This window comes from Geotrypetes seraphini, chromosome 12 (assembly GCF_902459505.1).
Source record: "Geotrypetes seraphini chromosome 12, aGeoSer1.1, whole genome shotgun sequence".
Classification (NCBI taxonomy): Eukaryota; Metazoa; Chordata; class Amphibia; order Gymnophiona; family Dermophiidae; genus Geotrypetes; species Geotrypetes seraphini.
Window position 1 is genome coordinate 111,633,353 of NC_047095.1, and position 15,145 is coordinate 111,648,497.

Genomic DNA, 15,145 nt, shown 5'->3' on the forward strand with positions numbered 1-15,145 from the left:
TCTCCATGCATCTGTACCTGATGCCTCTCCCACCACCGTATCCAATATTTCTTTCTCCCTCCCTATGCTCAACAATTCACCTGCTTTCTGCATTTCCCCATGTGCACCATCTCTCTTTCCCTCTCACTCCAGACATCCATGTCCAACAAGTCTCCCTTTATTCCCTCCCCACCTCAGTGTCTTTTTCTCTCACTTCCTCAATTCTTCCATCCTATTTCCCCAAGTTCATTCTCCCCTCCCTCACTCCATTCTCTGTCCCATGTTCATGCTCCCTTCAAGGTTTTATTAAAATTTGATTTAATCGCTTATCTAATTTCTAAGCGAGGCCTTCCATCTTTTGTCCAAAGTTTTTGCCCCCTCCCTTCCTTCTGTGTCCCAACGTGACCCTGCTTATCCCTTCCTATGTCATCGCAGTCCCTCTTTCCTTCCATGTCCCAACACGCCCTTCATCATCCCCCTCTGTTCCGCGTCCCAAATTTGTGCATCCCACGTTTACCTCCTCTGCATCAGAGGGAAAGCTTCCGGGTCAGCAGTCCGCATGCATGAACTGCCAGTCGCGGCTTTGCGAAGACCAGGGGACCACGTGCAGGAGCCGCCACTTGCGGCTTTGCCAAGAGATGTGCAGCTGGGAGGAGGGAGCCGGCCAGAGGAGGTAAACACCCATGGGGGAACAGAAGGGGTGACGAGGGGCGTGTTAGGATTCGGAAGGGATAAGGAAGGTCACATTAGGACAGGAAGGAAGGAAGAAGGGGCGTATTGGTTTGTGTAAGTACAAGTTTGACGTAAGTTGAGCATTCTTAAACCGGGGACTGCTTGTATTATGTATATAAATATTAGACCCCTAGTTTCTGTCAAGTTAGAATAAAAACTTGTATCGTAAACGTGTACTGAAATTATGTATGTTTAACCTGTAACCCATTCTGAGCTCTTTGGGGACAACGGGATAAAAAACTAATTGAATAAATAAATTCATCCTGAAAGGTCTGTTCTAAGGAAAAAGAAACAAACTGTTTAAAATCATCCCTCTGACTATTGCCAGACGGGTTTTCTAAATGACCATATACAATATTATATATTTTTCTTGGGAATATAATTTATAATAGGACACCAGCTTTGATCAGACTATAAAAAATATACAAGATTATAACATGTCCTTGATGCATCTCAATATAAATAATGTTTCTATTGAATTCAAGAGGGCCTGGGATAGGCACTTAGGATCTCTCAGAGAGAGAAAGAGATAATGGTTACTGCCGATGGGCAGACTAGATGGGCCATTTGGCCTTTATCTGCCATCATGTTTCTATGAGAAAGGCAGTTTCCCTGATATACCCATTTTGAAATCCAGGTTAAAAGGCATTACCATCTACTATAATAAAACCCTAAGCGCGCATGCGCACTCCTACTTGCGTGTTCTGTTTTCCGTGATCAGTAGGTCCCCGGGAGGTAGGAGTGCACATGCGCGCTTAGGGTTCTGTTTTCCTGTAAGCACACTCGCGGACCTCAAGATGCTGTTGATCGGTCTGGCCTCCTCCCTGCGTGCCTTGCCATAGTGTATTTTTAAGTTTAAAGATGTGGCGGCGGCTCCTCTCACAATCCCCACCTGCGTCGGAAGTTCACTGCAGGCAGGGATCGTGAGAGGAGCCACTGCCGCATCTTTGAACTAGACCGAACAGGACCAACTTACAAATAATTCTGCCAATGGACTAAGGCAGCCGGCCTGACAGCGGGAAGGAAGGGAAGGGGGGGGGGAGGATGTGTTTAAGGAAGCTGCTCATTGAACTGCCAGTTGGCTGGCTCCCTTGCCAGAGTTATTTTTCAGTTTACAGGTGCCGCGCGGCTCCTCTCACGAGTCGCACCTGTGTCGGAGAAGACTTCTGATGCAGGCAGGGATTGTTAGAGGAGCCGCCGGGGCACCTTTAAACTTAAAAATAACTCAGGCAAGGGAGCAAGCCAGACCACGGGAAGAGGTAGGGGGATGGAGAAATGCTGCTGCACAGGGATATGGAGGGGGAGGGAATGCTGTGGCTGCTACACAGAGAAGTGAGGGGGAGGGAAAAAAATGCTGCTGCACAGGGAAATGTAGGGGGAGAGAATGCTGTTTTAGCTTCTGCAGAGGGAAGTGTGGGGAGGGAAAAAAATGCTGCTGCACAGGGAAATGGGGAGGGAGACAGAAAGAAAAGAAGAAAGACACAGGGGCAGGGAGAGAGACAGAAAGACAGACAGACAAAGGGGGCCAGGGAGAGAGACAGACAGAAAGAAAGACAGCGGGAGGGAGAGAGACAGGGGTAGGGAGAGAGACAGAAAGAAAGAAAGAAAGACAGACAAACATATATTCTAGCACCCATTAATGTAACGGGCTTAAAAACTAGTATACTATATATTCAAATATAAACTGAGATTACATTATCTCCTCCCTCTGCTTCTCGCCCCTTTAGGGGAAAAATTAAAATATGCATCAAGGGTGAAAAAAACTCAAATATACATTGAGGGTTTTATAGTCCAGCCTTCCTCCCCTTCCCTCCTTCTCCGTGTTGTCCAGCATTCTTCCACCACTGCTCCCCTTATCTGAACCATAAGAGCTTCCATTTCCTCCCTTCCCCTGAACTGAACATCAGATGGTAAAATTTGATAAAATAACCCTGTTTTTAGCATCTAAATATTTCCTTTCCAACAGCTAGCAAAATAAACACGAACCGCTTTTAAGAAGCGATCCCCTTTCCTGGTGTTTTATCCTCCCCTCCTTCCCTTTAATTAATTTTTTTTTTTTTTTAATAATTTCTTTATTCATTTTTAAACTTACTTCTAGTGTACAGTAAATATCAACCAAATCACTTGAAAAATTTTCAATATCATACACCAAGAAGATTTAACCCCCACCCCCTTCCCAAATTCATATACAACTAATATATACCTCATGAAAATAATATCTTACAACAATCATCTATATATTCTTAATGGAAAAACAAGAAATCCCCCCCCTTCAAATCCACATGTGTATTAAGATTGGGAAAAATACATTTATTATGTATGTGTGGAGGGTGGGGGGTTTTAAAAGTGTTGGATATTTATAAAGATATATGTATGGGGTTGAGGGAGATAATTCTTGTGGTGTGAAATTTGTAATAATTTCAAGTGGAAATATATATTATGAAGTGATTTATTGTACACTTGTTTGAAAATTTATAATGAATAAAGAAATTAAAAAAAAAAAAAAAAGATTGGGAAAAGTGTAACTTATTCATTACTATAATTTAATAAAGGTCCCCACACATCCTTAAATTTATTATAATAACCTTTTTGAACAGCCAACGCTTTTTCAATTTTATATACATGTCCCTTTAATTAATTTGTTTTTAATGATGTAATTATTAACTTTCCCCTCCCCCTTCGCCCTCAAGCTCATGTTCGTATTTGTAATTTGTCTATTTAGTGTAAAGCAATTTTTTATTGAAGCAAAAAGAACACTGCAAAAATACAATCATGTGAAAAGAGTAACAAATCCCCCCCACCCCCCCACCCCAAACCCTACTCCTCCCCAACCCACCCCCAACCAAAACCATCCAAGCAGGAGAGGGAAGAAGCACGAAAATGCCAGCCCAGAACCAGCAGCATCCCAACCCCGTGCTACTAGGGAGGCCCAAGCAGCAAAGGCCACAACATCATGCAAACAGAGCTCTGTACTCTGATGAGCCCTGAGAGGAACACTAGCCCCCCTACCTCCACTCCCATTAAAACACGGAGAAACAAAAATTAAAGAAATATAACTAAAAATAAAAGTAATAAATAAAGAAATTTAAAAAGAACAACCATGGCCGGGGAGAGGCATCCACGGGTCCACGCATCCACCGCCTAGAACAGCTCAAATCTGCAACCTATTAAGAATTAAGCTCCGACTTCTTGGGGACAGTGAATAAATATAGGGCCTCCAGACACGCAGAAAAAATTTTTTGTGTCGCAAGGAACCACGCACCTGACTCCTCTCAAGTAACATTAAAGCATGCAGCCTATTGCGCCATGCCCAATACGCAGGAGGAGCTGTGGACACCCACTCAGTCAATATGACCTTTTTAGCCACCAAGCCCGCCTTCCTCAAGAATAAATTGCCGACTCCCGGCGGCAGACGAAAAGCCTCAAATTTATCTAAGAGAAACCCCACCGGAGTAAGCGGGATGGAACAACCCAACACCGCCTCCAAATAACGGACTACCCGCCTCCAGAAAGACTTAACTACCGGACACCCCCAAAAGGCGTGAAAAAAGGACTTCGGGGAAGCGGCACATTTCTCACAAAGGTCCGAGTCAGCCAAACCAGAATGAAACAGTTGGACCCTCGTGAAGTACGCCCTATGGAGCACCCGAAACTGGCACTCCCTAAGGTCAGCGGAAACAGAAAGAGTCGGGATCCGACGAATAAGGACGCCCACATCCAAATCGTTTGTAATTTGTCTATTTAATGTTCACATTCCCCCCCTCCCTACAAAAATTTATTTTAACCTTTCATTTTTAGCATAGTAAACTGGCCAGGTGCACAATTAATTAAACTTGAACTTAAAAACTATTGAATGTTGCAGTCGGTGCACTTTTATGTTCCGTCATGGAGTTTATGTTCTAGAGATAAGCTTTGTCTTGATGTGCCCTCCCTGTCAGTGGTTAAACTTCGGAGTCACCGGAAAGTGATGTTTTCTGTTCAGGGTCCTATTTGTTAAAACAGGCTCTCTCAGCAGATTACAGGGAATTGGAACGATTATACTAAACTGAATTATACTTTTTGGTGGAATTCAGTCTGTCATATTTATAAAATGGAAAGGTTATTTGCTCTACAACAAGGCAATTATAATAAGTTTAAAAAGATTTGGGGGCCATTGACGATTTATTCTGGTGATCAGACATCTTAAACACCTAAATATTGGACAAGATAAGGGGGGGGATTATGAAGAATAATAATTGATAATTATTATTTATTAGTATATGGGTGGGAGGGGTGGGCTTCTTATAAAATTATTTATTTGGAATGTTACAAATAAGAATGTCAAGTGATTAAATAAGATATTTATGAAAACACACACTTGATTTTCCTTCATGAATACTTTAAGTACAATATATCATATTCATATTTTTATAATGTTTTAGATATGTAAATCATTTAATATGTATGACAAATATAAATAAAATAACCCCCCCAAGCCCTCCCTTCCTATTTCAGAAAATCTAACCTAATACTTCAAAATGCATTAATTAATTCATACATATTATGAGGTAAATACAATAATACCCACCCAGATCCCCACTTAACAAATCTCTTACACACTGATACACTTGTTGTAATATGAAAAAATGAATAAAGAAATTTAAAAAAAAAAAAGATATTTATGAATGATTGTTGTACACGTGTTGTAATTTTTGAAAATGAATAAAGATTTAAAAAAACAAAAAAAACAAAACAGGCTCTCTATGGATCTTAGGCAAGCATCATCGGTTTTACAGTTTCGAGAAAAGCTGAAAACCATTTTTATTTTTGCATGCTTTTTCAACCGGTAGCAGCGAGTAATGAGCCAGCAGTCAAGTAACTACTACTATTACTATTTATTATTTCTATAGCGCTGAAAAGTGTACGCAGCGCTGTACATCTAACACACAATAGACAGTCCCTTCTCAGAAGAGCTTACAGTCTAATTTAGACAGGACATTTCAGGGTTGGAGAGATTATAGTAGGTAGCAGTGAGTGGGAGTTAGGAGTTGAAAGCGGTTTCAAAAAAGTGGGCCTTTAGCTTGGATTTGAACATTGCCAGGGATGGAGCACGACGTGTTGTTTCAGGCAGCCTGTTCCAGGCATACGGCGCTGCAAGAAAGAAGGGACGGAGTCTGGAGTTGGCAGTGGAGGAGAAGGGTACAGATCAGAGGGGCTTGCCCAATGAGCGGAGATCACGGGGGGAGATGAGTGAGGAGAGATATGATTTATTGGTGTATATTCATTGTTGGTTGTGTTGTTACATGTTCGTTTGCTATACTGTAATTTGTTCATTGTATTAAGTTTCAAGTTTATTAGGTTTTTATATACCGCCTATCAAGGTTATCTAAGCGGTTTTACAATCAGGTACTCAAGCATTTTCCCTATCTGTCCCGGTGGGCTCACAATCTATCTAACGTACCTGGGGCTATGGAGGACTGAGTGACTTGCCTAGGGCCACAAGGAGTAGAGTGTGGTTTGAACCCACAACCCCAGGGTGCTGAGGCTGTTGCTCCAACCACTGTGCCACACTGTGTGTTGTATGAGAAGACTGTAGTTTGTTGTTTTTCATTTGGATGTTTTATTGTGCTCCGCATCAGGATATGCGGAATATAAATTTTAAAAATAAATAAATAAGGTCTGTAACAGTCCCCCAGTATTTCTACCACATTGGGAGTGGTACAGCAGCGGTTCTGCCAACCTGCTCTCTTTCTAACTGAAACTGCACCACTCCCATTTGTCGGAATACAAACGGAGGACTCCTTTGTATCTTAGAGGGAGTGTCGTAGGATATTGGGGGTGGAGATGTTGGACACCTTGGTTCTGGTAGTGATACCTTTTTTGATAATGCCCAACGTTCTGTTCTCCTTTTTTGAGGCCACTGTGCATTGTGCCGCTGGTTTCATTGTTTTATCCACCAAAACCCCCAAGTCCTTTTCTAGGTCGGAAGAGTGGTCGGTTGTGACAGCTAGGCTGCAGGTTAATACTGAGCATTAGCCATCAGAGCTGCCAGTAGCAAGGCTGCATTTACATTTCTCCTGTAGATTCTTTTTTTTAACTGATAACTTTATTAAAGCATTTCACAAAATATCACTTACAAATCGCACATCCAGGCACACCTTGGTTTCTGCAGTGCACCCGGCAGCCACAACAAAATATAACCCCCCCACACACACACACTCCCCCCCCAACAGTCCAGTATCCAAAGACGCCTTAAACAAAAGGAAATCCCCCCCCCCAGTCAAGAACAGGAATAAAGAATCCACCAATCCTGAAACTTCCGCCACTGCCTCTCTAAGGAACATATCCAATATCTCAAATTGGCTGTCAAACGATACCTCTCATACCAGCCATCCGACTTGTCAATCACTCAAAGTCCACTCCAGTGGAGACGATTGTTTCCAAGCTGCTGCTGCCACCACTCTCGCAGTCAGGCCACCTATCTTTCTCTTCCTCCACTCCAGCCACCAGACGGTTCAAAAGCGCATTCTCCACTTTAATAGTCGTCGACTTTCCCAAGATTTGGGACAACATCTGTGCGACTTTGACCCAGAACCCTCGAATCCCCTCTCCCCCCAATTCCCACCACACACACAGGGCTTACAATCTTAACATTTGTACCTGAGGCAGTGAAGAGATAAGTGACTTGTTCAAAATCACATGGAGCAGCCGTGAGATTTTAAATCTGACTCTCTAGTTCTCAGCCTGCTGCTCTAACCATTGGGCAAAGGCAAAAAGAATTTACAGATGTCATCTAGAGTAAAGAACAAGTTCATGTGCAGTTGTGGTACTGGTCAGACCTAGAACAATTACTTTTGCCCACTAATTATGAGGAATTTAGGAAATGTCTAAAAACACACCTGTTCCTAAAGCATCTAGACAATTGATCCACTCATCTCTCTCCCCCCAATAGCGATTAACTTGTCCTATTGATCACTTTTTCCTCAATAATGAATTTCCTGTCCTATTAATTCTCTTTCTTCTACCCCTCTTGAAGTCAATCAATTTGTACCTTTGCTTAATCTTTTTTTTTAAATTAATTTTCATACATCCACAAGTGTAACATAGAAATTTAAAACGATCTCATAAAACATACACTTGAATTCCTTTCATATATCACTGTAAATACATTATATTATTCTGTATTTATGAACAAAAATAACTGAAATATATGTATTACCTAATATGTATAATAATTGTTATTAAAATTTAAACCCCTCCTTTCCCTCCCCTCCCAATACACATAACAATTATAATAAAAATAATGACAAATATTTTATGAGATAAATTAAATAAAATGAAACCCACCCCCATCCCTTCTTAATAAGATTTTTATTATGGGAAAATGATTTCATTCATTACAGAAATCTGCTAATGGTCCCCAGATCTTCTGAAACTTGCCAAAATAACCTCTCTGTGTTGCTAATGCACGCTCCATTTTATATATATGACAAACGGAATTCCACCAGAAGTTATAGTTTAAGCCAGGGGTGCCCAACACGTCGATCGCGATCGACCGGTCGATCGGGAAGGCAACGCCAGTCGATCTCGTGTTGCCGTTCCAATCGGCCGGCCGATCAGCCTTCCTCTCCCCAAGGTTCCCCACCGGAATCTCCCCAAGGTTCCCCACGCACACTCATTCTTGCTGCGCCCTTCCTGCCCGACTGCCAGAACCCGTCTTCCGACTGGGGGATGAAGTCACTTCCTTCGGGAGAAGGCGGGAGGGAGGTCTAGGGAAGTCACGACCCTTGAGAGCTGAGTGCCGGCTGCTCCTGGCGGAATTGACAAGCCAGACTGGAGAAAGGCGGTTGGGAGCAGGAGGTGCCCTCTGCCCAAAAATGCCGGATCTGCTGCTGCTGCTCTGACGTCTTGAGCCTGAAAATGGGAAGTTGAGTGTCGTGCTAAAAAGAGACTGGAACGGCTCTCATGGAAGACTGGCTTTTTTTCTTTTCTTTTCCTCGGCCCTGGGGATCCAGAGATTTGGGCCTGCAGAAGCCTAACGCTGACCAGCATTCCTCTCCCCGACATCAATTCTTACATCGGAGAGGAATTTCTGGGCCAGCCAATCGCTGCCTGGCTGGCCCGGAACTTCCTCTCCGACATCAGAATTGAAGGGGAGCAGAATGCTGGTCAGTGCAAGGCTTCTGCATGCAGAGCTTGGGGGGCGGTGGCTTGGAGGCCTGTTCCCCGGTGGCAACGGCAAACCTAGTGGCTTGGGGGAGGGCAGGGAGAAAGAAACAAAGGGGGCAAGCAGGGAGACAGAAAGAAAGTGGGCATGGAGAGAGAGAGAGAGAAAAAGAAAGAACAGGAGGCAGGGAGAAAGAAAGAAAAAGTTGGGGGAGAAAATGAGGTATGGAAGAGAGAAAGCATATAGGAGGCTGAAAGAAGGAGTGGGCTGAAATCAGAAGATGTCAGAAGAAGTGCAGCCAGAGTGAAGTGAGAAGAAGTCAGAAGAAGAAAGTGCAACCAGAGACTCATGAAATCATCAAACAAAAGTAGGAAAAATAATTTTATTTTCAATTTAGTGATCAAAATGTGTCTGTTTTGAGAATTTATATCTGCTGTCTCTATTTTGCACTATGGCTCCCTTTTACTAAACCACAATAGCGGTTTTTAGCGCAGGGAGCCTATGAGCGTCGAGAGCAGCGTGGGGCATTCAGCGCAACTCCCTGCGCTAAAAACTGCTATGTGGTTTAGTAAAAAGGGAGGGGCTATATTTGTCTATTTTTGTATGGTTATTATTGAGATGACATTGCAAAGAGTCATCTGCCTTGACCTCTTTGAAAAAAACCCGGAATATGAATGATAATTAACATTTTCTCTGTTCTTTATGTTTTAAAAATTTTGTATTGTTGGTAGATCATTTTGACTTGGTCATTTTAAAAGTAGCTCGCAAGCCCAAAAATTGTGGGCACCCCTGGTTTAAGCTATCATAATTTTTCCAGTTATATGTAATTTGTTGTACTGCTACCCCAGTCAGTATAAATAAAAGTTTGTTATTGTTTGAAGATTTTTGACTCTTTGCTCTCATTGCTGTGCCGAATAAGATAGTATCATAAGTCAAGGCTACTGGATTTTCCATCATCCTATTTATTTGAGGCCAAATTGAATTCCAAAATAATGATATGAATGGACAATAGAATAATAAATGATCTAATGTCCCAGCCTCAAGATGACAGTGCCAACATCTATTAGACCTAGAGCTATCTAATTTTTGTAAGCGAACAGGGTTCCAAAAAGCTATATGCAAAAGAAAAAACCATGTTTGTCTCATAGATGCTGACACTGTACATCTTAACCTCCAAGACCAAAGTCGTGGCCATTGAGATGCATTAATTTGATGCTTAATCTCAATGCTCCAAATGTCTCTAAGACCATGTTTTGGTTTTTTATTTACAAATTCAGATATTAATTTATACCACCTTGCGGCTTGGTGACCCATAGAGTCCATCTGAAAACATAAGAATTCTAGGCTATGATAATTAATAAGACTTTGCTTAATCTTTTGTAAACCGCATAGAACTTCACGGTACTGCGGTATATAAGCTGTTATTATTATTATTATTATTATGTTTGTCCTGCAGAGAGAATGAATAGATCACTTCTCTATTTGTCATTTCAAAAAGTGAACGCTGTCAAAGGGCTTTATTGCCATTGCTTTTATTATCTCTTTTTTTCTCTCTCTCGTCCTGTAAAGTGGGGAAGATAAAATTTATAGCAGCTGTATGAAAAGGACATGTATTTTTCACAGCATTCTAACTGGTAAAGGAAAGGGGGAAATAAGTTAAATGTTCTGCTTAAGAAGGAAGCTTTTAAATTGATGGGCAAGTAGAAGTGCTGTATATACTTGACTATAAACCGATCAAAAAAATTGGCCAAGGTAACCTTTCCCCTCCCCAAAAAGGAGAAAAAAAGGTTGACTGAAATATAAACCTGTGGTTTATATTCAAGTACCGGTACAGGGTAGAAGTGACCCTCTCCTCCCTTCCCTGGTGTTCTTTCTGCTTGCTCTGCAGCCAAACAGCCAGCCAACCCACCCCTCCTTCCTGGAACAATCCCAGACTCACCGCGGGCCTCCCGTACTGCCTTGGTGGTCTAGTGGAGCGGGGAACTGGAGCGGCCTTCAATCCCTCCCTCCCGGCAACTTTGTGGAACTAGCTTGCTCCTCCCCTTTCCTCCCCTCCCCTCCTGCTTTTGAATATTAGATCAAAACTTAGCAGACTTGTGTGGAAGTCTAAGCCTCTAGAACCAAGAGTACCTCGTAGAACCCTCCAAACTAAGCATAGTTGTCCCATTCTGTTTTGGCAAATGAGAATCTGTGTGAACTTTATGCATTTATTTTTTTTTAAATAAAGATTATTGTCTGTTTCCTCCACCAAAGGGTCTGATCAAGGCGACGGGATTATGAGTTCTAGAAATATTATTTTTTAATGTTTCCCTGTCTCCTCTGGCAGGAAGGTCACAGAACTACTAAAGAACTTTTGTGAGAGTAAGAGGATGACTACCGACAAGGTGAGAACAGTCATTTTCATTCTATATACTATGATTAAAAAAAAAATCTCAAAAACAGTTTACATATTTACAAATCCATGCTTATATAAGAAATTGACACAGCCCACTCATCCTAGCTACCCATATCACTGTTGGTCCTTCCCCATGCGCTGCCACAAATAACCATATTGTATCCTGTTTATAAAAATGTAAAATATCTGTAAAATTGGTAAGTCACTAGGGCAGTGTCTCTCAAACATTTTTAGCTCCGGCACACTAAACAGAGCAAATGTTGGTTTTTGGGGTTTTTTTTAATTTCTTTATTCATTTTATAATTCACAACAAGTGTACAGCCAAATATTAAACAATATATAAGACAATAACACTTGAAAATCCACCATATTATACAACAGAAAAAGAAATATCTCCCACCCCCCCCAACCACATCCATATACATCAAAAGAAAAACCACAGGAATATATTGTCTTATCATTCATATGTAATATTAATAAAAATCCAACCCTCCCCCCTCCCATTCCATATGCAAAAATTAAAATTCAGAAGGGATATTATAAGAGCAAATGTTTTTCATGGCACATTATGACTGAAATTATAAAATTACAAAACCAACAACAAATTAAATTTGAGAGTTCTTTAAAGTTCTTTAAGCCATGTATGGGTAATTGTAAAAAGAATGATGCTTGGCTGGGCGGTTGTATCCTTACGCACCCAGACGCTCATAACATTGACAGACTCTTGCGTATGTGACATACGTGTCATCTATTCTAATGTATACTTATGAAGAGAATTTTTAAAAACATATTACTAATAACTGGAAAGATCATAGTAGGCTTAATTTTAAGTTTTGGTGGAATTCATTATGTCACATATATAGAATGGAAAGATCATTAGCGGTACAGAATGGAAATGATAAAAATTTTATTAAAATATGGGATATATACTATTATAATCACAGCTATAATTTGAATAGAAATATTTTTATTTTTCTTTGATAATTAAACAAAAATTATTTTTATATAAATTATTTGTGAAGTGCTCAGACCAAAAAACCTTTGTGATAGTGATGTCACTACAATGAGGTTTTTATGGGGACCATCATCGCCTTCACAAGTCCCCAGCCCTCCCTGTGTCTTAAGGCCTGTATAGTGCCTATCTAATTGATGTATCCAACAAATAATGTTGTTCTATTTTGGGGAGCTATTAACGATGTTGCTTCTCATTGGTGACTGATTAAAATAACAACAAAACATGAAAATAAATATAAATATAAAGTGCTTATCTAAAATGTAGTACTGATCATTTTTTCTTATCTGATTGAATTCCCGTCCCTCCGACCCGGATTTCGTCTCTTCGTCAGGGAGGAACACTTTTAAAGGCTCGCTTGTGGCATGAACAGTCAAAGCGGACGGGCCGTCCGCTTTGACTGTTCATGCCACAAGCGAGCCTTTAAAAGTGTTCCTCCCTGACGAAGAGACGAAATCCGGGTCGGAGGGACGGGAATTCAATCAGATAAGAAAAAATGATCAGTACTACATTTTAGATAAGCACTTTATATTTATATTTATTTTCATGTTTTGTTGTTATTTTATTCATGTTTAGATAAGCACTTTATATTTATATTTATATTTATTTTCATGTTTATAACAACACCAACAATAGATGAAGCCTTAGTAGCTGACAGAACGTGGACTAACTTCCCCAAAATACAATGGAACGACATGACTCGACTATACAACAAATATAGTAAAACTTCTTGTGACCTAAACAGCTGCCCATCGTACCTGCTAACAACCGCATCCATCAAGTTCAAAGCTAACCTCATGAACTGGCTACAATCCACGCTCACAGATGGTCACTTCCCACCAGAACTAGGCGAGATTATTATCACCCCCATACCGAAAGATCCCAAAGCTCCAAACAATAATCCAGCCAACCACAGACCCATCGCTTCAATCCCATTATATATCAAACTACAAGAAGGTCTTGTAGCACAATACCTCACCAACTACTTAGAAGACCACAACATACTACACCCATCACAATCGGGTTTCAGAAAAAACCACAGCACAGAGACACTACTTGTATCTCTAATGGATATAGCCCACCAACACCTCAGCAAAGGGAACAGGATACTACTTATCCAACTAGATCTTTCAGCAGCTTTCGACCTAGTGGATCACAACATACTACTCCAGATACTAGACGCCATAGGGATCACAGGTTTGGTACTCAACTGGTTCCAAGGCTTTCTAAAAACTAGAACTTATAAAGTAAAGACAAAAGACCACATATCTGACCCTTGGTCAAACCCCTGTGGAGTACCACAAGGATCTCCATTATCACCCATACTTTTCAACCTCTACGTATCCTCACTGGGCACCACTCTAGACTCCCTAAATATAGTCTCATTCAGCTACGCAGACGACATAACAATCCTTCTCCCCTTCAATACCCAAGACCCCAACTCATCAGGACGACTGAAAATAACTCTGGAAACGGTAGAAACATGGATGACCAACCACAAACTGAAACTGAACACGGATAAAACCAAATTCCTGCTGCTAGAAAAAGACAAAGAACCTACCTTAACTGATCTGACGACAAATGCAATCACATACCCAATACAGCCAGCACTCAAAATCCTGGGAGTAACAATAGACAGGAGATGCACAATGCAGACTCATACTAACAAAACCATCCAAAAAGCCTTCTACACCATGCGCAACCTGCGAAAAATAAGAAAATTCTTTGACAAAATTCAATACAGGATCTTAGTCCAATCACTTGTACTAGGACTTGTAGACTACTGCAACAGCCTTTATCTACCCTGCCCCGCTTACATGACCAAACAATTACAGACAGTACAGAACACAGCACTCAGACTTATCTACTCGCTAGGAAAATACGATCACATCACTAATGCCTATCTCGACTCACACTGGCTACCGATACAAGCAAGAACTCAATTCAAACTATACTGTTTATTATTCAAAGCACTAAACGGAACAGCACCTCTCTACCTAAACAGCCGCCTAACCCGAAACCTCTCAACTAGAGTAAGGAGAACCCAGACTCCATTCACCTACCCCTCACTCAAAGGCACAAAACGCAAAAAGCTATATGACAACCTACTTGCTACACAGGCCGCGAAAATTGACCCCACCATATCCAAGCTGCTGACCACAACTACGGACTACAAAGCGTTTCGAAAAGATATAAAAACCATACTATTCAAAAAACACATCCCAATATTATAATCTACCATCATCTTCTCTCCCTTCATAACCTACTGCAACTCACAACCAACTGCAACTTCGTCCCCATAGGCAACATCTAATCTAGCTGCATCGGGCGTAAAGCCAATTCATATCTAGAAACACAGTCTCCCCAAATACCGAAAAAATCAGATATAGCAACCTAGGAACAGACGATTTTTTGGTAACATAAGATTATGCATTGTAATATTATGTAAAGTAACATAAGGTTATGCGTTGTAATATAACATAAGGTTATACTTTGTAATATCATGTAATATAAGTTATGCAATGTACTGGAATAATAAGGTAAAATAACATAAAATAACTCTACGTAAAGTCTTGTAAAGTTATGTAAGATAAATTATGTAAGATAAATTATGTAAACTTAATGCAAGTTATGCAAGCACGGTAAGGACAATGTAAAGTAACACAAAGTAACTCCACGTAAATTTATGTAAAGTTATGTACGTAAAGTTATGTAAAGTTATGTACGAAAAGTTAAGTAAAGTTAGGTTTGCAAAGTTTGTAAAGTTATACAAATAATTGTATTGTCATCGCCTGGAAATGTCCAGCCATCTTCTAATGTAATCCGCTTAGAACCGCAAGGCACAAGCGGAATAGAAATCACTAATGTAATGTAATGTAAT

At 40.7% G+C, this 15,145-nt stretch overlaps 1 protein-coding gene across 1 annotated transcript in view; it reads left to right on the top strand.

Moving 5' to 3' along the window:
- The window catches only part of STXBP2 (syntaxin binding protein 2), a 90,907-nt gene that overhangs the window by 46,117 nt on the left and 29,645 nt on the right, over positions 1 to 15,145 (top strand). Inside the window, exon 11 of the mRNA XM_033916533.1 lies at positions 11,184 to 11,241. Coding sequence (XP_033772424.1) covers positions 11,184 to 11,241 — 58 coding nt within the window. The remainder of the gene's footprint in view (positions 1 to 11,183; positions 11,242 to 15,145) is intronic.